Source organism: Osmerus eperlanus, chromosome 4, assembly GCF_963692335.1.
Source record: "Osmerus eperlanus chromosome 4, fOsmEpe2.1, whole genome shotgun sequence".
Taxonomy (NCBI): Eukaryota; Metazoa; Chordata; class Actinopteri; order Osmeriformes; family Osmeridae; genus Osmerus; species Osmerus eperlanus.
The window spans coordinates 6,067,810-6,092,678 of NC_085021.1; the positions used below are offsets into that span (position 1 = coordinate 6,067,810).

A 24,869-nucleotide genomic window follows, 5' to 3' on the forward strand; every position below is an offset into this window, starting at 1 on the left:
TGACACACAAACAAACACACAGTCTGACACACACACACAGTCTGACACACTCCAACTGACAGTCTGTACCCCCTGGTAATGTGTGTAGCACACAAAGTGTTAAAGCATGGCCAACTCAGTGTCTAAAAGCATCAGGAGTTTAAACGGCTTTCAACCACCCCCCCCCCCCCCCCCCTCCATCTATCCTTCCATCCCCTGCCCCCCAGGCAGCAGCCTCCCCTGCCAGCTGGTCCTGCCAAACACACACCACCACCAATCAGCCCCAGGACACACACTTACACAAGTATACACATCTACCCATCCACCATTTCCACAAATTCTCATGTGCCCCCCACAAACATCATCCCAGCCCCTACTACACACACACACACGCACACACATAGTTCAGATAGACACACACAGAAACACATTGACACGCACACAAACACACACAACCACTCATTTAAACTCAAATAAATAAGCAGACATTGGCAATCATGAATAATCTAGTCTTGAGAGCAAAAAGCTTAGAGAAGAGAGCCTCCTCTACACCTGTGAACGACATCATTTCCTGAGCTCTGTCTCCTCTCTCTCTCTTTCACGCTTTCCTAGACTCTCTCCCTTTCCATATCTTTCTCTCTCTCCCTATCGGTCTCTCTACCTCCCTCTCCCCCTTTCTCAGCATGTCCACTCTAGGATGGGCAGCAGAAACTGTTCAATTATTCTCTGCAGACACGCACACGCAGCAGAGAGAGAGAGAGAGAAAGAGAGAGAGAGAGAGAGAGAGAGAGAGAGAGAGAGAGAGAGAGAGAGAGAGAGAGAGAGAGAGAGAGAGAGAAGACTGTACAGGGTCTCTCTGTCTGAAGGCACTTGCTGATAGCACTTAACACTGCCAGGTTTAAATAAAGAGGCCCATTCTCTCTTTCACCGGGACTTACTCCTTTTCTTCACTCGGAGAACGAGAGCTATTTCTGTTCTCCTCCCCACCCCACCCTCCTTCTTTCCTCCCCTGTGCCCCAGTCCATCCTTCCTTTCTCTTGTTCTGCTTCCTCTCTCTCTCTCTCTCTCTCTCTCCTCTCTCTCTCTCTCTCTCTCTCTCTCTCTCTCTCTCTCTCTCTCTCTCTCTCTCTCTCTCTCTCTCTCTCTCTCTCTCTCTCTCTCTCTCTCTCCTTGCTCCGCATCCTTTTACACCAGCACCCCCTTTGTCCGCTTGTCTGTTCGCTTCTCCTTCTCCTTGCTCCTCTTCTCTCTTTCCTGGTTCATTCTCACTCTCTCTTGCTATCTGTTGGGGTTTTTTTTTTTTTTTAGGGGTCTAATGCATTCACACCCCTCCATTCACAAGATGTTTTATTCATCAAAGGAAATGCTTCCCCCTTCGGCTCAATGCAATCACCTCCCTCCTCCCTCCATCCTTCCCCCTATCCTTCCCTCCACATGGCACTTCCCTCGGGGATATCTTTCCCCCTCTACCTCTACCCGCCCCCTCTACCTTCCCCTCATCCTAGGGCCCTGCACCCTCTCCTACTGTCGGTTGCTCTTTCTCCCACTCTCATTCTGTCACGCCGCTCTTCATCTCTTCTCCTACACCTCCGTCCGTTTCCTATCCCCGGTCGTCTTTTCCAGATCGTTCTACATCTGTTGCTGGAATGATGAAACCCCTCGCCGTTTTCTCTGCAGTCCCCTTCTTCCTCCCCCTCTTCCTCCTCATCCTCCTCCCCCAGGTTTGGATCTGCTGAACACACCATCGGGCCCTCCACGCAACTTCCTCTTTAGACTTCTCTATCCCTCACTTTCCTTTCCTCCTCTCTCTTTCCCTTCATCTCAGTAATTCTTTCTCTGTTCCCATTCCCCCAGAAACCTTCCCCCCCCTCTTTCTCTCTCTATTTATCCTGCTCTCTCTCTCTATTTCTGTCTCAATTTCTCTCTTCTGTTTTGTCTCTGCAGGAGTTGGAAAATTGCTTAAGGCTGCTTCTCACTTGTGAAAGAAAAGTGCTGTTTCACCCGCAGCTTTTTGATCTGCAATGAAACCCAACATGAAACATCCTCTAACATATTCATGAAACCTGGAGAAGAGAGTGGTAAGAGGAGAGCAGAGCAGAGCAGAGGACATGCTGGATTTACGTGTAGTTTTATCTGGTAGATTCAGCGAGTCAAACATGAGTTTTGCAGTGCATGGCATATATACACTTACTCATGCTCACTGACACACACACACACCTCTCTCTATTTCTCTCACTCTCATGAAAACAGACACACACACACAATCTCTGGCACCCGCACACACACGTATGCACACACCACTCTCTAGCACACACACATACACAATGCCAACACACACACAAACAAACACACACACACACTCTCTCTCACACACACACACACACACACACACACACACAGTGTGTGTACCTGTGTAGTCCTCTCGGCAGATGCAGGTGTAGCCCCCCTCCCTCCGAGCGCACACCCCTCCGTTGAGGCAGGGGTTGGAGTAGCACAGGTTGATCTCCGTCTCACAGTAGTCCCCCGTGAAGCCGGCGGGGCAGCGGCAGCGCAGCCCTGCTATTGGGTGGATGGGGCGGAACAGGATGGAGGGGGAGGAGATGAAGGGAGCGGAGCTGTTGAAGCGCAGCACGGAGATGCACTTCATGTAGTTCTGGCACGCTCGCGTAGACACACGTTGTCGTCGAAAGGGAGAACCTGGGGGGGGGGGGGGGAGGGGGGGGTGGTGGAGAAGGGACGGACACAGTTAGTGGAGTTAGCTCACCGCTGCAAACTGGTGTCTGTTCATGAAACGAAAGGGGATGTGTGTGTGGGAATGAGTGTGTGTGTGTGTGGGAACGTGTGTGTGTGGGTACGTGTGTGTGTGTGTGTGGGGGTACGTGTGTGTGTGTGTGCGAACGTGTGTGTGGGTACGTGTGTGTGTGTGTGTGTGTGTGGGAATGTGTGTGTGTGTGGGTACGTGTGTGTGTGTGTGTGTGTGGGTACGTGTGTGTGTGTGTGCGAACATGTGTGTGTGTGTGTGGGTACGTGTGTGTGTGTGGGAATGAGTGTGCGTTTGCGCTTGTTTGACTGCTGGCGTCCACGTCCGCATGCATCCAGGTGTCTGTATCCATGCGTACCCTGCGTGCAAACTGTTCACATATGTTGTGTGTTTGTCTGGTGTGCTTCAGAAGGTGTCTGTGATCACAGTAGGACTCCGGGGAGCCCTGCTGTTCTCCAGGGGCCTCCTACCAGGGCCTCCACGGGGCCCCCAAGGTATCCCAATCCCTACACCCATGGAACATCTAACACACGGCTTGGCTAGCTCATGTGTGTGTTTATCTGTATGTTATCTATATGTTCCCCTAATCTGGCTGTTTAATCTCCCAGTTGGATAATCTCTATGCTTCCTACTCTATCTGGCTGCTGACTCTACAGGTGCTGTGTTCCTGTGCTGTATGTCTATGTGTACATTTGTATGCAGCAGTTATTCAATATGGTCGTTTTGTAAACCTCCTTCAGAGCTTTATCCTTCACACATCATCCCTCCATCCCTTCATCCGACCTTCGCCCTGCAGCAGCCCCTTGGTGTCCTAACTCATCCCTCCATCCATCCCTCCCTGCCCTCCCTCTGTCCCTCCATCCATCCCTTCCTCTATCCACCCCTTCATCCCTCTCTCCCTCCCTCCATCCATACCTTCATCCATACCTCCATCCCTCCCTCCCTCCCTCCCGCCCCCCCTCCCTCCCGCCCCCCCCCCCTCCCTCCCGCCCCCCCCCTCCCTCCCTCCCGTCCTCCCTCCCTCCCGCCCCCCCCCTCCCTCCCGCCCCCCCCTCCCTCCCTCCGTCCTCCCTCCCTCCCGCCCCCCCCTCCCTCCCTCACGTCCTCCCTCCCTCCCGCCCCCCCCCTCCTCCCGTCCTCCCTCCCTCCCGCCCCCCCCTCCCTCCCTCCGTCCTACCTCCATCTGGGCCAGGGCGGTGAGGCGGGGCCTGTTGAGGTACAGCTGTTCCTCCAGGGCCTCCGAGGGGAAGTAGTGACCTCCAGGCAGCGCGGCTGAGAAGCTGACGTTGAGGATGCCCCCGGCCTCCAGGTCAGGCTGGATGTTGAACACAAACACGTCCTCCACCGGCACCGACAGCACGGCCGACACGCCCTCCAGGAAGTGGCCCAGCAGAGGGGACAGGAAGTGGTTCTGGGACATGTTCTGGAGCCGCACGGTGACGCTGCCGCTAAGCATGTCCTCGGTGATGATGAGGACGCGCAGCACGCACTGGGCCGAGATGCTGTGGACCCCGTCTGGAGGGGGAGGAGGGGGGTTAGAGGGGGAGGAGGGAACAGGTCACAGTGTTGGTCTCAGGAGATATATAATTCAGTGGGGTGGGGGGGGGGGTATGGAAGAGGGAATGGAGAAGGGGAGACAGAGAGAAGGAGAAAGGGCAAGAGGGAGGGAGATAGGGGAGAGGGAGAGCAAGTCGATCTCCTGACATATATTTAGCTCTTTCACACATGGGTCTGTCAAACACATGCATAATAGTCATCCCCCCCCCCCATACACACACACACTCACTCACATCGCACACAAATCACGCACTCAAAAACAATAAAACACTAAACAGGTATTTAGGCCATGTTCCAAAAATATTCTGATAGTATTTCAGCCTGGTTTTTGGTAAGACTTGATTACCTACCAAACTTCATGAAAAGAGCACAACAGTCACACAAACAAAGACTAGACAATATGCATCAGGTGCATCCGGAAAAATTGCTCTGGCCCATTAATATAAGAGCCAACACTATTACCCAGAATGCAGAGCAGGAGAGCAGCAGGCGGGGTACAGCACGGAGGAGGACGGCAGGAACCACTGGTGTGTGTGTGTGGGGGGGGGGGGGGGTTTGAACGAGAGAGCAGGAACAAGAGAGAGGCAGCAGCGGAGAGAAAGAGAGAGAGAGTGACATGAGAAAAAGAAAGACAGACAGACAGAGAGAGAGAAAGAAAGAAAGAAAGAAAGGAGGGGATGGAAATGCAGAGAACAGCCGGGATCAACACACCCAGAAAAAGGAGGTAGAGAGAGAGAGAGAGAGAGAGAGAGGAGAGAGAGAGAGAGAGAGAGAGAGAGGAGAGAGAGAGAGAGAGAGAGAGAGAGAGAGAGAGAGAGAGAGAGAGAGAGAGAGAGAAAAGCGAAACGTGAATGAAGACGTGGAGTGGAGGAGAGGGTGAGGCAGACAGAATAGGATGTTGACACAGAGAGGAGGATGGGGGATGGGATGTGTGGCAGCTGGTTTGATTACAGGATTATGAGGAAGCTGACTCCCTACTGACCCACACACACACACACACACTCACCACACCCACACACCCTAAAACAGAGCACAAGCTAATAAATGAACAGCCAGGGTCCAGGCCTGATCGTGACTCCTTCAAAAAATCGGAAAGAAATACAAAAGGCCATGGAAAGATATCATACAATATTCATCCCACATTAACAACGCTGAATTCCATTCTCTGAGAGACGATGTCAGAGCAGCACTAATACATTGTGAAACAGGTGAAACGACTACTTGAAAATGAGCCGTCTGAGGCAAAAGCTACTTTTAATGCTGGCATTCATTAAACAGCTCGAAAACATGCATTTCTAATGAGCCCTGATCCCCATTCATATTGAAATGTGACATGGATCTTTGTTAAGAGGATCAGCTGCAGTTTCTAAGCTCTAGATTTGACCTGGGCCAGACCAAGGTCAAATAGTATTTGGAAATATTTGTGAAACTATATGATCAAATACGTGGGGTTCACTTGCTTCTGTTGACCTGGCTCGATGAAAGCTGTTCCAGCACTCAACTCAGAGACAATCCAAGTGCATTTAAACATGTAGTCTGTGTGTTGACCCAGATCTTCCCCATCCAGCTTGTCTGACTGACCCGCTCTGATCCTGTTTCACCTTCATGACTGTGCTAACCCACAGAGCTAAAGCCTGGGCCAAAGTAACTGCACCAGGAGCAAGACCCAGACGTGAACTAGAACCAAAGTCTCAACCCAGACCAGGACCAGGACCCAGACCAGAATTAAAACTAAGACCAGGACCAGAACCAGGACCAGAACCAGGACCAGGACCAGGACAAAGACCAAGGCTGGAAAACAGCAGGGCTAACCAAGCAGCTCTGGATTGAACAACATGGCCTTCACCTCTAGACTAACAGCTAGGTTCCAGAGAGAAAGGCAGCTACACAATCAGAGACTCGTAAGGCTTTCCAGCTATAGCATGATTCGGTACCGTGGCAACAGAGCAGAGCAGGACAAGAGTGGGTGCTATATAGGGACCATACAGGCCAGGCATCTCTACCAGGCCTAATGGATCTCCGGGACTCTGAGGTACCCTACACCGCGCACGTTTAAACTTTTATAGTCCACTACCCAACTCCCCCAGCTGGAGTACTGTAGCACGCTATTTTAGCATCTTTAGCGTCTGGGGACAACAAACCATTACTAAATAAACACATTTGTTTATCGGTACCTTCCGCGGTTTCTTTCCTGGTTTTCGCCTTTGTGAACGCACATATCAGACACGGAGAGGTTTTTAGGGGTTTATTTTGAGTTCAGCTATTTGTCTATTCATCCGACTCCTTCCCTGCTTCCTGGTACCAGAGAGCAAACATGGCCACCGATGCCAGGGCTCATCCACAGCCTTGAACTGGCCTCAAATAGAACGGTGCCTGACTAAAATGAAACAAAAATAAACACAAATCTTACTCTTTTCCTGTCTACCGTTACCTGCCTGTCTCCCTCTCAGTCTGGTCTTCTGGCCCTTTCCTTTCTCCCCTCTGCTACTCACACCTCAAACCACTCCTCCAGTTTGTGTGTGTGTGTGCGTGTGTCTCAGGTGCCACGGAAAGGTTTAGGGTAGATGAACAAGTGAGTTTTACTTGGCCTTTCCAGAAGCACAGCAGGGTTGGCACTGCCAGGCTGGGGCTGTGCACAGTCACCTAGAAACAACAGTACTCTGACTCCCAGGGCGGTTTACGACTCTGAATGGCACACACAACTATGTGTCACAGAGAAGTCACACACACATGCACATAAAGGTTCACACACACGCACACACAAAGGTTCACACATACACACAAAGCGGTGCACACACGCATGCATAATGACACACATATGTGAACTCGGCTCGCACTCTTACGAGTGTAAACACTTCAGCACACACACACACAAACACACACACACACGCACACAAACACTATAGGCAGTGGTCTGACAGATGATTTCCGCGCTCTGTTTGTTTTAAAAGCCTCTCTCCCCCTGAGGTCGGAGCCCTCATTATTCTCAGTGCAAAGTAGAACAGAGTCAAGCTACACATCAGAAGAGCTCTTTCTGCCTTAAACCTCATCTTTACAGCACAGGCCGTAATCCTCCATTAAACCACATACACACATAGACACACACACAAACAGACGCATGGGCACACACACACAAAGAAGAAGAATGAACACACTCACATACATTTTAGCTGTGGTATGTGCATTATACAAATCTGTAATCTACAGTCTCACAGATCTGTACTGTACATTAACCTCCCCCTCACAAGGCATTTCCTAGTCCATGTAATGCTCTCTAATGACACTTGAGTTATGCACCCCCCCCCCCAACACACACTGCACATACAGTACGATGTGTGTCGTGAAGGGTAATACTGGTCTGTACAGTGAGCAGTTCTGAGTGTAGAAGATGCACTTTTGAACCTGGCCAGCTTCACAACCACCACACTCTCACAGCTGCAGTTCAGCAGTGCACTCTGACAGGACCCTGTTACCTCAACAGAGCACACTGATTCTCCCAGAGAGAAATCTCTCTCTAGTTCTATCTGTCTGTCTGTCTCTCTCTCGCTGTCTCTGCCACGCTCGCTTTTTTCCCCTTTCGCGCTGTCTCTCTCTCTCTCGCTCTCTTTATCTCTCTGTGCGGCCAAGCCAGGAGGATCACATTCATAAGCTAATAAATGTGGGCTGCATGTTCCATTGCCTAATGACATTCAACACACATGTATATTGTCCTCCCTGTAATCGCTATTCAAAGCATCTGCATGTTCTCTCAGGGGGATGTAGTCCACTGATACAGACGCGGACATAAATCATGCAAAAACTAGTTTTTAATATATTATAAAAAAAAATAAAAAATGATGTTTTAGATTATTTATGATGATGTCACGTTTGAAAATGAAAACCACACACAAAAAGCATTTGAGAAGCAGAATCAAACCCTGATTAGGGAAAGCAAGACAGCAGACAGGAGGGAGGTGACTGAGAGAGTGAGAGAGAGAGAGAGAGAGAGAGAGAGAGAGAGAGAGAGAGAGAGAGAGAGAGAGAGAGAGAGAGAGAGAGAGAGAGAGAGAGAGAGACCAGAGTGAGTGGATATGACTACAGTCACCATACCATAGAAAAAATAAGAGTGAAGAGACAGACAGATGGATGAGGACGAGCTATCAGAGGAGAGCAGGCCCTGACGTCCTGCTGGGCTCTCAGACTGACTATATTACATCTTAATCGGCCCACTCTGGCCCCACACACAGCCAAGATAGGACTAGAGCCTGCCAGAGAGGGGGGGGGGTTTCAAAAGATAAGAGGGGGGGGGTGAGATAATAAGAGAATCCTAGAATTAGAGGCAGTAAGAAGCATGTAAAAAAAGAAAGAGATTAACCAAAAGAGGAAGAGAAGGAAATAGAGAGGAAGAGAGAGACAGAGACAGAGAGACCAAGAGACAATTGAGTCACAGAGACAAATGAAGAGAGTGAGAAAGAGATTGGGAGGGGCATGAGGGAGGGGGTGGGGGTTAGACAGAGAGTGGCAGACAGACCAAGAAAGCAGAACACACAATGAACCTGAGAGAGGCGTCTCTGCTCTCACCCTGAATGGCTTTCATTAGAATCTCATAACTGTCAGGTTCTGGAGTGGGGGAGTGGGCTGAGAGGGTGAGAGTGCCTCTGGGAGATCAGGAGGGAGGGAGGGAGGGAGGGAGGGAGGGAGGGAGGGAGAAACGGAGAAACGGAGAAACGGAGAAAGAGAGAGACAAAAACAAATGCGGAGAGAAAGAAAGAGAACAGAGTGATAAGCGGCAGGGAGGATGGTATTACTGGGGTAAACAGAGAGACAATTGAAGGGGACAGGTTAGACACCGAGGCTGAGGCATGCACTTACAAGGGCGTAACCACGCATTCTTTGGGGGGGGTCGTGTCCCCCCCAATATTGAGAAAATACTCTGTCCCCTCCAATATACAGCAGAAAATATGTCAAATATATAATCTCCTTATGAACCCTGTCAATGGATCGGTCTCTTGTTATGTCTTATTTATTTCCGTTTGTGAAGAAAAACATAAGTGTGTGATTCCCCCCTCCTAATTGTGCACTTATGTGATTTTGTTTGAATCCACCTTGTCGTTCTGCGTTGTCATGGTTACCTAACACTTTCAGTCAGTTACCTAACACGTCAGTCAGTTGCGACAAAGAACTTATATTGACTCCTTCTATACTCTTTGGTTGAGAGCAAAGAAAGTAACGTTAGTTAACTTGTTGGAGAGGAGCTAGAGTAATGGAGGATTTGAGGTTACCTAAAAAGCGGAGAAAACTGGACCAGCAGCCAAGCATACGCGTTTTTTTTCAGACAGTAAGTAACTTGATACCGAGCTAAATGTGAAGCACATAAAACGAGTAGCCTCGTAAAAGGAGAATATTAAATGATAGATCATGTAGGTCAGTCGCTGTTCTTCAGATAAAATGACATGTGGTCACAATGCCGGCAGCACAGAGAGACAAGGAGAGAGACAGGCATGCTGAAAGCAGTGGCCTGACAGGGACATGCTCTGGACATGCAGGTGATCAGGTGAGAAATTTGAATGTGAGACTAGACAGCCTTACAACCTTGGTTTTAATATACCTACATGTCAGAATTCAAATGGTCAATGTAGTCCTCGAAACTATGTTCTAAATGTGCACATTTTCATATATAAATATAGAATTGTAGGCAATGCACTTAACAACAACAAAATAATTATGGGGAAGGGTATTCATTTGGACCAATGTCCAAACCATGGTTACGCCCTTGTGCACTTACACACACGTATGGCTACTCAAGCATACAGAAAGTGACACACACAAACAAACAAAACCCACGACCCAAGTATACACACAGACAAGATTGAGAAGGCCTATCTCCAATGACAGAGGAATATGTATGAGACATTTGCAGTGCAATTGGCATAAAAAGCCGCATAAATAGGCCGGCAGCCTCTATCAAGCAGTTAAAAACAGGGCAGACGACGGCAGACACGGAGCCCTTCCTCCGAAACATCACAGGAACACAGGTCTGTCAGTAAACACAGTTCAGCTGGGACATTCCAATGAAACGGCTTTGATCAGCGAACACCAGCAAGGCACCTCACAAGTTCTGTCTTTCTTTCAAGTGGATACTCTGACAAAAACACGAAACTTTCACAAGTTCAAACCGGTCCTTTCCATCCCTCAGGTTCTCATTCACATCTAGACCCTCACAAACACACGCCCAAATAGGGCCCCACCCTCCACATGGACACACGCACTCACACGTACGCGCGTGTCAGGTGGCTGAGCGGTTAGAGAATCGGGCTAGTAACCAGAAGGTCGCTGGTTCGATTCCCGGCCATGCCACATGACGTTGTGTCCTTGGGCAAGGCACTTCACCCTACTTGCCTCGGGGGGAATGTCCCTGTACTTACTGTAAGTCGCTCTGGATAAGAGCGTCTGCTAAATGACTAAATGTAATGTAAATGTACCTGTGACGGTGATGACCATGGGAGCCACCAGGGGTCTGTTGTTGTCCAGCTTGCGGCTGAGGCGGATCTCCCCGCTGGTGTGGTTGAGCAGCAGCAGGTGCAGCTCATTGCCCCGGTCGATGGTGTAGTAGAGGCGGTCCGTCACGTCCGGGTCGTGGGCCGGCACTCGTCCGATCACCCCGCTGGGGAAGCTGTTGGACCGGTTGGACACGAAGTTGTTGAAGATGATCTGGAAGTCCTGGAGCTGTGGACGGTTGTCGTTCTGGTCCACCAGACGGATCCGTATGGTGGCACGACTCACCAGCGGAGCCGAGGTGGCCTGGACCACGATGACGTACTCGGACCGCACCTCGTAATCCAGGTCGATGAGCGAGGTGAGCTCCCCGGAGAAGATGTCCATCTGGAAGATCTCCGGGATGTTCCCCTCCACGATCTGGTACATGATCTGGGCGTTGGCGCCTTCGTCCGGGTCTGTGGCGGTGATCTGGGCCACCACGGAGCCCACCGCGCTGTTCTCCTTCACCAGGACCTCAAAGTCGTCCGCCGGGAACACGGGGGCGTTGTCGTTCACGTCCAGAACCGTCACCTGGATGTGGACCGGGGTGCGTTGGGGCGGGATGCCGCGGTCGACGGCGTACGCCGTCAGCTCGTAGAACGGGACGCTTTCCCTGTCCAGGCGGCGCACGGTGCGGACGATACCGGAGGTGGGCTCGATGGTGAAGTCGCCGTCCCCGTCCTCGCCGTTCTGGAAGGTGTACTGGACACGCCCGTTGGCGTGCGCGTCCCGGTCGGTGGCGGAGATCTGGAGCACGCTGGTGAAGGGCGGGGCGTCCTCGGTGACCGTGCCCTGGTAGCGCGGGCTGAGGAACTGGGGTGAGTTGTCATTGACGTCGTTGACGTTGACCTCTACGTAGGTGGTGTCGGACTTCTGCGGGATGCCGTTGTCCCGGGCGGTGATGGCGAGCGTGTAGGTCATCTGGTCCTCGTAGTCCAGCTCGGCCTGCAGCGTGATGGCGCCGTTCGAAGGGTCGATGCGGAACTGCGGGATGTTGTCTTCCAGGAAGTAGGTGATGCGGGCGTTTTCGCCCACGTCATCGTCGGTGGCGCTGATCACCACCACGGTGCTGCCGGGAGGCTTGTCCTCGTTCACGCTCACCGAGTAGTGGGCGCTCTGGAACACGGGCCGGTGGGTGTTGGCGTCTGTGATGTTGACGTGCACCTGGCAGGTGTCGTGGAGGGTGCGGTCCGAGGCGGTGACCGTGAGGACGTAGCGCCGCTCCTGCTTGTAGTCCAACGGCAGCGCCAGGGACAGAAGCCCCGCCCCTCCGGCGGTGCTGATGGCAAACCGGTTCCTGGTGTTCCCCCCCGTGATCTGATAGGTGACGGCGCTGTTGACGTCGCGGTCGATGGCCGTCACGCTGACCACGCTGGTGCCGACCACCGCGTCCTCGTTCAGCCTGACGAAGTACTCCCTCTGCAGGAACTCGGGACGGTTGTCGTTCACGTCCATCACCGTGATGGTGACGCTCGCCGTGGCGGAGAGAGGGGGCGCTCCGTAGTCGCGCGCCTCCACGCCGAAGAAGTAGTGCTCCACCGACTCGCGGTCGAGGGCGGAGCTGACGGTCACCCAGCCGGTGGCGGCGTTGATGACGAAGGGGGTGTCGGGACTGGTGCCCGTGAGGCGGTACTCCAGCCTGGCGTTGTCGGCCGAGTCGGTGTCGATGGCCTGGATGTGCAGGATGGACGAGCCCACGGGGGCGCTCTCCAGCACCGACGCCTGGAACGGCGTGGACACAAAGATGGGCGGGTTGTCGTTGACGTCCGTCACCTGCACGCTGACGATGCCCGTGTTGTTGGAGAGCGGCGGGCGCCCGTTGTCCTGCGCCCGCACCCTCAGGGTGTACTCCCGCTCCGCCTCAAAGTCCAGCGGCGCCACCACCTGGATCTCGCCCGTCACGCTGTCGATGGAGAACTGGCCGCGGCTGTTGCCGCTGATGATGTTGTAGTGGACGGCGGCGTTGCTGTCCTTGTCCAGGTCGGTCGCGCTGACTCGCAGGATCTCCGTGTGAGGCCGCACGTCCTCCCTGACCGCCACCACGTAGCGCTTCTCACTGAACTGGGGGACGTTGTCGTTCTCATCCAGAACCGTGATGAAGACTTTCACGGTGGCAGAGCGCGGCCCTGGCTCCTTGCCCTGGTCGCTGGCCTCCACCTGCAGCGTGTAGCGCTCGTTGGACTCCCGGTCGACGGCGCCGCGAGTGGTGATCAGCCCCGAGCGAGGGTCGATCTCAAAAGCGGCGCGGGCGGCGGCCACCGTGTCTCCGATGAAGCGGTAACGGATGTTGGCATTGGACGGGGCGTCTAGGTCAGTGGCCCGCAGCTGGAGTATGGGATAGCCCTCCTCCACGTTCTCCCGGATGGTCTCCCGGTACTCTGTCTGCTCAAAGACGGGCGAGTGATCGTTGCGGTCGGCCACGGTGATTGCCACCATGGTGGTTCCGGATAGGCGTGGCGACCCGTGGTCTGTCGCCGTGATTCGGAAGTAGTGCAGGTCCATGTGCTCTCGATCCAACACCTGTGAGGTGGTGATGAGGCCGGTGTCAGGGTCGATGTGGAAGTAGTCAGTGGAGCGGCTGTTCATAAGGGGGGCCATGCTGTAGCTGACCCTGCCTGGGTCTCCTGGGTCTGGGTCCTGGGCAGACATGGCCATGACCGAAGAGCCGGAAGGCTGGTTCTCTGCTACCTGCACCTGGTAGTTGTACTGGGAGAAGTGGGGGTGTCTGTTGGCCGCACGGCGAGACCTACCTGAGGCTGCTATGGTCTCCTCTCTTTCTTCCTGTATTTCATCCCCCACCATTAACAGCCTCTCTAGACTCCCTCCTCCTCTTTTCTCTGCCTGTGTGATGCTGGCCCCCTCCTGACCCGGGCCTCCCTGTGTCTCTTCCCTGGCATCTGGCTGACTGGTCGCTGGCTTTGTTATTCTCACCCTCTCCCACTCCCCGTCTTCCTCCCTCCTCACTGCCTCTCTGTTCTCTCTCTCCCCTTCCCCCACCTGTAATTCACCTCCCCCCGCTGATCCGTCTTCAGCCTCGACCCCCATATGACTCTTCTCTCCTGGCTGACTGACACCTTTGGGTTGTAATGACACTCGTTTACCGGATTTTAATTGCGAGTGGGGGCCCCCCCGGACGGCGGTTAAGCTGCCGGCAGAGCTCCTGTCAGCGGCCTCAGCGTGTAGCAAGTCTTCAGGGACCGACCCCCGCCGTGTCTGCGTACTCTGTCCACTCAGGTCTGCTGACGCCTGTCTAATGTCAGAATCACTACTTCCGTTCTTGATTTGAATATCTTCCTCTTTGTTCTCCTCTTCATCGTTGTTGTTATTCTGGTTCTGGTTATAATTTCTGACGGTGTTGATGTTGAAGTTGTGGAAGTTGGGTTGGAAGGACCAACTTACCGATTCGGTTTCTTTACCCTGGGAATTGTGGTTCAAGGTGGGAGCTGTTGAATGTGCGCGTGGTGCTGATATCGTGTGCTTCGAACGGGCAGTGTCGTGTGGGCCAGCCGGTGAGTGGGAAAATGAGTCATCGTACCGTTTTGTCAAGTTGAGCTCAACGGAGAGCGAGCGGAGGTTTACGGTAAAGCGATCACTGTGAGTAAGATCAGATTGAATTGCAGTTGCATCTCGTGCCGCGGATGAACGAGTATGATCTGAAGAGATGACTGGCGTGACGAGCGCTGACTCATTCGCGGAGTCAGGCTGAGAGATGGAGTTTGTGACTGAAGCATCAGCAGCCTGTGTGTCCATGAAAGACAACACGCCGTCTGAAGCTACTGTATTTTCATGGGTGGTTCCGTTGGCTCGAAAAAACGGCGTATTTGTGAAAGAAGAAGATTGGAAGTGGAGATTGCGCGCTGGTATGTCCACCCTGGGACCTATAAAGTTGACTGCATGTTCTCCCTCACTTGTCTTCTGCCATAAATCGTAACATGCTGGCCCTGGGAGAGACCCCCAAACCGGCTCCTTTCGTACTTCCCGCGTTTGAAGGCTCTCCTTTCGGTCTTCCAGCAGTGGTACTCTCCCTGGGGTAGGAGCTGGCTCGTCGGGGTTGGTCGTGAGACTGAAAGGGTCCAAATCATCATTCGAATCCGTTGTTGATGTAACACGTGTGCTGCTTTGTGCCTCTCGCCTCTCGCCTCTCCTCCTTTTCTCCACATTCACGCCAATGGAGCTGGCGCGGAGCCTGTCTCGAGTGTGCCTGCTAGGGCAACATGTGAGCTCCATGGAACCGTCAGTAATCCCGGATGGCGAGAAACATCTGGCCGAGCTGCCTGCTGCCTCTCGGGATAGATGGCAGGGGCAGGGCCGCTGTCCTCCCCTCCTCCCCAGGCTCCACGCAACGATAGTCAGAGAATGATTACAGCCGTGGCTGGTGGGATCGATAACATTGTGACTGCCCAAATGAGAACAATTACCCCCCTTGTCCTCCCTTCCTACAACACTGGTACACAAAGCGTTACGGCCCATATAAGGATGAGAATAGACCGGTGGCACAGATCCATGTAGCCGCTCCTTATCCGATATAGGTAGGCTCGGCTGCTGGTGTGGCCTTGTGTATCTTTCGGGAGCCTCTTTCACTTCCCAAGTCATCCCCCATATCTCGCTTTGAGGTTCCCGGTGCTGGTCGCGCACAAAGACTGCCCCGGTATCAGGTTTGCCAAGGCGAGCGAGCAGCAGCATGGGTGGTGACCACGCACACACTCTAGTCCTTTGTACAAGTCGTCTTTGATCATCTTGAACCGGGGAGCAGAAAGCAGGTAAAACAACGCCCTTCCTCTTTCCGCCAGTGCTCCTACCTGGGTGGGGATCACCGTCTCCGTTCCGTACCCCGGTGTCTGATCCTTTTGCCTCCCGTTTTTCCTTGCACAAGGGATGATAATAGTCTCCGTGAACCCTGCGCAAGGTAAAAAGACTCCTCGCCGGGCATTCTGGTAACGTCCACTTGGGGTGAAGATCCGAACCGCCGCTCGCCAAGACCCCAGATTGCCCCGTCTGGCTCGGTCTGACGGCGTCTCCGGCGGCAGGGTAGGAGCCCGGGGTCCAGCGGCAGGGCCCCGGTATCTTCCCCGGGATAACAGCGAACAAAGGGCTAAGGAGCAGGTGGAGAACAAGCGGCAAAAGCAGGCTAGAACCCGGTAGCAATGCAGCCATTAGTCTGGTAAGATCCTTTCTCTCCCCCTTTCTCCCTCTCACCCCTATCTTTCTCGGTCTATATCTTTGAGTGTATCTCTCACTCTCTCTCACTACCGTCGCCGGCTAGGTAGCCAGCTCCACCGGCACCGCCCGACACCTTCCCCCGTGCTCCCCCGTCTCTCCGTGGGCCCGGAAAGTTCGCATTTACTCGCTGTGTTCGGTGAAGCTCGAGCTGGCGGCGTCAGGGGTGCAGCAGCATCTCTCCCGTTCATTCACATCCAACATGGCTCTCCCGTTAGACCCGGTGGTACTATCCAGCCTCGCGCTACACTCTCCAAGCCACCCCTCCCCCTCGTTCTTCTCTCTCTCCCTCCGCCTCTCTTAGTCACACACTCACTCTCTCTCCCCCTCCGCCTCTCCCAGTCACACACACGCTCTCTCTCCCTCCGCTCACAGTAAAAGGAGAGAATGGTTTATTCCAGCGCGCAAGGCTGTTAGCCTACACCACCTGCAGCCGCCATGACCACAACTGGAATAAAGGAAGGAAGGAAGGAAGGATGGAAAGAAGGAAGGAATTAGGGTGACTTAAATGTCTTTACAAAGCAATTATCGGAGATGGCATTGCAAGGCTTGGAAGACAGCAGAAAACCACACCTATTGCAGAATTAGAACATTTTACTACCCCTACACAATCTCGCTGCCAGCATTTTAAAGTGTGAAACAAACCAGTCTTTTCTTATACCACTCATAATAACCATTTAATATCAGGCAACAGCCTATAATAACACATCCGTGTGTCATGTGAGGCTGCCTCTTTGTGGGTGACGTCATGCTCCATCTCAACGTCGATGATGCTCCTAATAATTTCCTCCTCTAACAGGCCTTCCCTCCTGTTGTCACCTACCGCTCCCCTCTCCCGCCACCTATTCCAATCCCATTCTTTCAAGTCAAAACTAATTTACATGGACGACTGAGCAGGTATATTTCCTGTTGGCCTACTTACTGAGTAAAATGCAAGTTGTTGGTCTGTTAATGCATTTTTTTCCACAAATTCAATCATACGATTTGCTTTGCTGTTCACTTCTAATACACGTAGAAATTAAATCCCCATATTGAGCTCGGTTGAGGGAAGGCGTGTCTGGCAGTCTCCCCTACATCATTGGACTCGCTGCTGTGGCACAAAATAGATCTGCTCGGAAAAGCAATCTGTGCCTCCTCAGTCTGGCTGTGGCTGGCACGCTTGGAGCAGATCCATGCATGTTGAAAAAATCATGCTTCTCAAATAGTGTTCGCACAACAAAACCCCCAAAAATCCGAACCCTCCGTGACGGAGCACGCCCAGTCCTCAATAGCTGCGGGCGGTGTCAGTGTGGGCGCGAGGGTCGGTCAAGGAGATTCTAAGTGAGGGTCAGCCGGCCCTGTATTGCAACTATTACGGCTGTTAGGTGTTACAGTCTAGGCTGGATGTGAACTGTGGGTTAGCCGCCCTATGTGATTAGCAAGATGTGTGTCGACACATCTAAGCCGTCTACTGGACCAAGTAGACTGCCTGACAGACTACATGGAGAGAAATGGGCTTCGAACACATAGCCCATGTAGAGCATGAACACTTCAAGATGACATCAAACTTTTTCATCAGGACATAAATAACGAATATACCCCCTGTCAGCTTAGATCAGCACAACTTTCTTTGACCGATTGCGAATTCAGTGGAGGCCATGCGGGACACGGGGAGTGAGTGACAGCGGAGTGGCAGCAGAGCCTCTCTAGATATGTATAATGTATCAGTCGGCAAGTCGAGCTTATGAACATCAAATAAATCTGTCTGCGCCGCCCTATCCAGGCGGAGGCGTGCGAGTTTGTTGAACACAATAAGGGAACAGTCGGACCAGAGACAGCCCAAGACGGATCTCGCGTGCAGGGTCTGTAATCCCTTAGCAGGCCAATTTGTTAATGAAGGAGTGCCACACCCTGAATACCCTGTGTTTTAAGTATCAGGGCTGTACTCATACAACAGCAGGAGAAGCGAGGGTTTATAGTGAAGGTTGAGTTGCTTTTGGTGTCGCTTTTGATCTTCGGGCTACACAGCAGGTCAGCACCATGGACAGCGATCGACGCTGCTTCATATCGCTGATGTGGATTTAGGACTTTCTCAATAACACACAAAAAAATTGTCTGTAGGCTATGTATTTTTGGCTTTCATTTTACGTGTAGCCTCGACAATGCTGTTTGACACCACTGCGCTTTAAATGCCTAATTCAGTGCCGCCGGGCCCAAATTTGGATTCGGCTGCAATGTTGTTTCTCGGCTGGTTGCCTGGCCGGTTCCTGGTTGGCTGGTTGGTTAGATGGTCGGCTTGCTGGTTGGATGGTTCCTTGGCTCCTCTCCACGCACTGGTGGATCAATAACCGCTGACTCCTCGCGGGAGTCTCCTCCGCCGCATGGGGCCTGTGCTATTCAGCGCTGGGGGTTACCATGGGAACAGCGAGAGTGTGTGTGTGTGAAGGGGGGGGGGGGGGGGGTGGTACAGGGAGCCTGTGGTGGATTATAAACCCCGCCAAGGGGTTGAGTGTGCGGGGTGCTGGGGGGGAGGGGGGAGGGTCAGGGTCGGGGGTGCACAGGGTTTTTCAGATTTCCAGTCACATCGTCTAGGTAATTGCCTGCCTCCGGCGCCTCTCTCCTCGCCTGACCGACACTTGTGCCACCGGGTCCTTCAGACCTCTCCACCTACCGCCCATTATGCGAGACCAGCGGCAGGTGGTCGCTGGCCACAGCGCATCTGGTGAAAGTGGAAATGATGCGAAAGTAATGCATATTCAAAAGAGGTGTGACTGGGGAAGGAAGACGAGAGGGGGGGGGGGGGTCATGCAGACGGATGAAATGTCTAATGGTGTATATTTTGCCAGCCAATTGCCTGTTGTTATCTAAAAATCTACAATTTATAGTGAGAGCGAGGATGAAGGCGAAAGAGGGAGAGCGAGAGAGGGAGGGAGAGGGGCAGCCAGTCATGCTACTCAAACGGATACTCACCCCCCCCCCCCCCCCCAACCTCTCGGTACAAGTGACGATGGCATATGGCGGCAGCTGCGTGGCGTGTGCGGGGTGATCGTGTGAGTGAATCCTTCACAGCTTGATGTGAGCAACGGCGTGCGTGAATAACGAGCCTCACTTCACTGTGTCAAGCGCTGCCCACTGAGCAGTCACATAACTCAGGCAGTAATTGTCTTTTTCTGTAGGTTTTTATACATTCTCAACATTTGTGAGGACAGATGAAGGTTTTCCCTGTTCTAACTCTTTCTCTCTTTGTGTCGGTGTGTGTGTGCACCCTCTGGCCCCTAATTGTCTAGACTATAGAGGCCCTTTAACCAAAAAAAAGATGATGTCACTACTTACTAATTATTCTAGGAGATTAAGCCATTGGGCCAGGGGCTGTGTGTATGTGTGTGTGTGTGTGTGATTCTTATCTGGCAGTCAGTTTATTAGATTTTAGCCTGGGCCTAGACCTTGCATGACCAATTTGGTTTCTACATTACTGATGTGCTATTCCAGCGTGCACAAAACACTTAGCAATGTTGTTTGCACATTAGGGCGCTTGTGTCGACAAAGATACAAAACAAACCTTGTGACAATATCTTAATATGATGCAGGAGTTAGTGTAAAACACAGATTCACAGATACACATGCATGACCAAATCCATAGGAATGCAGAGGCCCATGCACAGTCATGACACACACACATACTTACATTCAGGTCAAAGAGTTTTGTTTATGAAAAGAGTGGCAAGAGAGACTGAGGAAGGATAGAGTGGGGAAGAGAGAGAGAAAGGAAAGAGATAAATAAACAGAGAGAACAAGAGAGAGAGAGATTGGAAGAGAGAGCTCAGTGTGGACCAACAGTGAACCAATGTGTTCCAGGACGCTTTGGTTTGGAGTGTGCCAAAGAGTGACAGATTGAGTCATGATGGTGTATGTATGTGTGTGTGTGTGTGTGTGTAGGAGATTGTGAGTGTTCAGTGGGGTGGGGGGTGGAGGGGGGGTGGGGGGTGGGGGGGTTTATAGGCCAGCTGTGTGTTGTCTCTTAGTCAGCCAGTGACCCAAATCACTGAATAAAGAGAGAGGAGAGAGAAGAGAGGGAGAGTGATACAGAGCGACAGAGGTGAGGGGGGGGGGGGGTAAAAACGAAAGAGAGAGAGAGCAGAACAGTGCCAGAAAAGAAAGAAAAGAGAGAGGGGTCGGGGAGAGAGAGCTGACATTTACAAAAGGAGCAAGGAGAGAATGAAATGCGGCACAGATATAAATATCAGCCATTGTTATTGGCTAACGTTCCCTGAGCAAACCCTTTTACAACGCAGCCCAGTCCCCCTAGAGCCTGCAGCCCAGCGCCATGTCACAGCTACATCCTCCTGCAACCATTAGTCCAATAAACATCACTCCCACCACCACAGTACATCCCCAACACTGTCTATTAAATGATACGATCGCTTCAGGAAGTGAGGATGAACCCTGACAGGAAGGGATGCACGCTGACGCGGCCTAGGGGCCCGACAGAGGGCCCCCGAGGGGGTCTGGAGAGGAATACTGTGGCCGCTGTACGGTTTTTGAAATCTCCAGTCTGTGCAAAGGAGAATCCTCGACGAGATCCCCCCGGAAGCCAGCCAGATCTGTGGAGGAAAAAACAGGAGCTGGATGGATGGATGGACTGAGGGAGGCACGGACGAAGGGGAGGCCGGGGGCGGAAGGCATGGAAGGATAAACAGGGAGGAAGGAGCTGACGGAGGTGTGGACAACATGGGATGGGCAGACAGTCAGGAGTCTGAAGGAGCAGGCATCCGTCTCCCACTAATTGGCGTCGGTGACAGCTCGGCTCAGACGAGTGTGTGAGTGGATCGGCGCGCGGGGAGGAGGGCTTTACCAGATGGATCAGAGCCAGTACCAGTGCCCCCCGCTGGGGGGTGGGGGGGTGGTGGGGGGATGTGAGGGTGGGGGGGGGGGGCAGGGGGGATACCAGCTGTGTGCATTTTCTCAACCAAGGGCTGGGAGGGAGAGGAGGCACACTGAGGGCGAGTCTTCCTCAGTGGTCGCTGGTCCGTGCAGTGGTCAGCTGGACGTAGTGACCGGGCTCTGCTACCTCTGTCTCGCTCTCTTTTTTATTCCCCCACCCCCCCCGTCGCTCTGGGGCCCTCTGACATCACAGCCCCAGAGGTGAGGCCTGGTCAGATAACTGGACAGTCTTCACCCAGTCAATAGGACAGGATAAGGGATAAGGACATACAAAGGCACACCACAAACATACACCGTACACAGCAAATTTAAATCAAATACCAGTCTAGAGATCCATTCTCATCATTAACACTCCTGGTGTTAAATTCACACAGACAAATTTGCTGTGTATACACAGACACACACACACACATGCACATGCATACACACACACACACACGCACACACAGACAGACATACAAGGGCTGGAGATATCGAGGGTGAGATAAAGCAAAGACAGACAAGCATAGGGAGCCAGAGAGAGAGAGAGAGAGAGAGAGAGAGAGAGAGAGAGAGAGAGAGGAGAGAGAGAGAGAGAGAGAGAGAGAGAGAGAGAGAGATGAGAGGAGAGAGAGAGAGAGAGAGAGAGAGAGAGAGAGAGAGAGAGAGAGAGAGAGAGAGAGAAAGAAGGAGGGAGAGAAAGAGGGAAGAACAAAGAGGCATGGAGAGAGAGCAAGAGAGCGAGCGAGAGAGAGGGAGAGACAGACAGAAAGAGATCTGGTGAGAGATAGAGAGGGAGACAGGGTGCAGGGGAGAAAGAGAGATAACACAGAGGGAGAGAGACAGAGAGGAAAAGGAGACCGGGTGACAGAGACAGAGTGAGGTAGTGGAGAGGGAGAGAGGGAGGGGGGGAGGGGCTGGGTGACAGCTGTTGCATGAGGAGTTTATCTGATTAAATCTGTCCATCTCCGGACCCCACCCCGTCCCCTCTCCCTCAGATGGCCTCCTCTGCCCTACACACACACACACACACACACACACAGACACACGCACACCATAAACCCACAAACACATATTTTAAGCACACCACTGAACCCTGCAGGGCAAAAATGATTCAATACAAACTAGCAAATAAAAGGTTTCATTACATTCAAACCACACCCCGTGTGCAAGGAAAGGGGACCAGCGAAGCTGACATAACCTCATTCATTAGCATGCATAGAGACGAGGCCGGTCTAATATTCCACCGTTATCTCCTCTCTGCCTCTGGTGAGAGTGTGACTCATCACAACAGAGGAAGAGACAGGAGGCTGGCAGACATGCTGGATGTGAACATCAGACCTGTGTAATGGAGATGTCATTCGTGTACTGTACTCCTCAAAGAGGAAGTCTTTCCCCTCTCTCTCTCTCTCTCTCTCTCTCTCTCTCTCCTCTCTCTCTCTCTCTCTCATCTCTCTCTCTTCTCTCTCTCTCTCTCTCTCTCTCTCTTTGCCTCCCCCAATCTCGCTCAGTGTCACCTTTGGCTTGGTGAAACCCTACCATTATCAGCCATAGTCCAGGCACTTAAATACACATCAATATCTTAGTCTTCCCCCCTCCTGACCTTGCTCCCTCCCACCTCTTCCCCCTTTTCCTTCCCTGCTCTCTTTCTACCTTCCTCTTTCTCTTGTTTGCTCCTCTCTCTCTCTCTCTCTCCTTCTCCCTCTCACACACACATCTACAAAGAATCCCTCTATTCTCTTGGGCATTCCCTGACCTCATTCATCTCTCATCTTGTTTCTCCCCTCTCTGCACTTGTTCAAGACAGGATTTGCTCACAGCCATTCCCTCGCTCCCTCCCTCCATCCCACCCCCGTGTTTCAGAACCAGCACACTTTCATGTTCACATCCCCTTTTCTCCCTCTCCTCCCTCTATTGTCTCTGTCCAAGGCGAGCTGAGGGGATGATTGACAGGCGGCGGGGGTTTGAGGCAGAGCCGGATCTGATTGGAGGGTGAAAAAGCAAACCATAAGGCTGGCCGCTGGCTGGTTGGCTGTCAGGTGGAAGAAAATCTGTTGGAGGACTCCCACCATGTGGCCGTGAAGGTGTACTGCAATGTTGAAGTTGTCACGGCTCAAATCAGGATTTGATTTTTCTTCTTGTTGGTTACAATGGTTTATTATGGGGACACTGAACTTTAAGAAGGCTGCAAGAAAGCTGGCAAACGGAGCAACGTCCGTAGCATGATTGTGAAAGGAGGCAGTGAACTCTTCCTCACCCTATGAACCTTCTGTCACCCAGCCCAGACCCCAGGAGTGTGTGTGTGTGTGTGCGCACGCTGAACAGAGCTGTGTTTGTGTGAGGACAAAAATACACTGAGGGAGTATGAGGGAGAGTGAGGACAGTGTGTGAGGAGACGCGTTGTACGCGTTGTGTGAGTGTGTGTAGGAGATGTGTGTGTGGGGGGGTGGACAGGGGGCTGGAGGGCAGATGCAGCAGTCCATGATTGAAGGCCTCACCAAGGCCAGCTGTTCCTGCATCATGGCCAGGGGGTCAAGAGGACAGACGGAGGGGTAATCACTGCTCTGCTCGGCGGTACATAGTAGATTACAAAACAATTCTACAGCAGTACAGTGGGACTGTGAAACAGCTGATGAGGAATGCAAACACTGTTGCTCAATATACAAACACACAGGTGCCAGGCCCGGGTCCCTCAGTACCTTTGTGTTCCACCGTTGAAGCTTGAGAATGTGCAGTTTTGAGCGACATGAACGCAACTGCAATGTGTAGTTGCAGCCGTCATCTTAATCTCAATCAATTATGGTAAGTAATAGTTTCATTAATCCTCATTGGCCTCTGCCCCCTACGTTTGTCACAGTGACATGAACAGATGCCATGTTGAAACATATGCACACTCAGTGGTGTGATACATACATTTTACACACACACACACACACACACACACTAAACACACACACTTCAGGTCAACAATAATTTATTGGTTCAACCGTGGAGGTTAAAAATATACATTTGATGCACAAATAATGAGGGCGATGGGGCTTGTGAGTGTTTGTGCATGCAGACAGGATGGATAGACAGAATATGGCACAGAATCTTGCAGGGCAGCCTGACCGAGCAATAACCAGGGCGCATCTCATTCCAAACGCCCAGCCTCCCTTCACCAGCTCCCCTCATCCTATCAAGACCCTTTCCGAATTCTCCAAAATGGTCGTCCTTCTTTGCTCCCTTGGAAAAAGCACATGATCTGACGGTCAGAATTACTAACAGAGTCAAACAATTTCACCAATCCAAGAATGTTAGGGGTCAGACAGGAGGTCAAGGAGAAGGACGCATTTAAGAGAGTTAAAGAGCGGTCCGAGCCTGAGAAGGAAACGGCCAACCCAGCTATCAGGAAGGAGAGACGCCCCAGGTTCCTATGGCACGTGATCGTCACAGTCCTGTGGTGGGCTTCCATGGCACGTGCGCGCGCACCACCGTTTCCATACGGGAGCGACTGACGGGAAAATGACCTTTTTGTATTCATCCATCCATTTGTTTTACGGTGAGGGAGCGAAGAGCTGGGGGGGGGGGGGGAGAGTCACAACACGGGCAGGAGCTAGAACGTCATTTATCAGCAATAAACCATACCGTTTATACATTAATAAATAGCACTGTACAACGTTCGAAGGTGGGGCAGGTGTGGTACCATCGACAGAACTACCTCTGGAAAGAGGATGGGGAACAGTTATGTGTGTTTCTCACATATCCCAGTATTATTTGGGGGTAATTGGAGGGGGGGTACAGTTCAGGGAAAGAATTCTGGACAATTATTCAGAGGGTTTTTGAGGTATGGATACCAATACTATAGGGCTATGCACTACTAGAGGTATAGGGAGCATTTGGGACAACAGTTGGGGGTCACTGGTGGAGTTCTAGTGCTCAAGGTGATTTTCAGGGGGCA

The 24,869-nt window shown here is 52.2% G+C and overlaps 1 protein-coding gene across 1 annotated transcript in view; it reads right to left on the reverse strand.

Annotated features, from left to right (window-relative positions):
* celsr3 (cadherin, EGF LAG seven-pass G-type receptor 3) overlaps positions 1–13,734 on the reverse strand; it is a 29,010-nt gene extending 15,276 nt beyond the window's left edge. The window contains 5 exon segments of the mRNA XM_062460490.1: positions 2,030–2,042; positions 2,389–2,640; positions 2,643–2,676; positions 3,918–4,255; positions 10,759–13,734. Of these exon segments, the coding sequence (XP_062316474.1) occupies positions 2,030–2,042; positions 2,389–2,640; positions 2,643–2,676; positions 3,918–4,255; positions 10,759–13,615 (3,494 nt within the window). The 5' untranslated portion in view covers positions 13,616–13,734.
* Between the last annotated feature and the right edge of the window lie 11,135 nt (positions 13,735–24,869).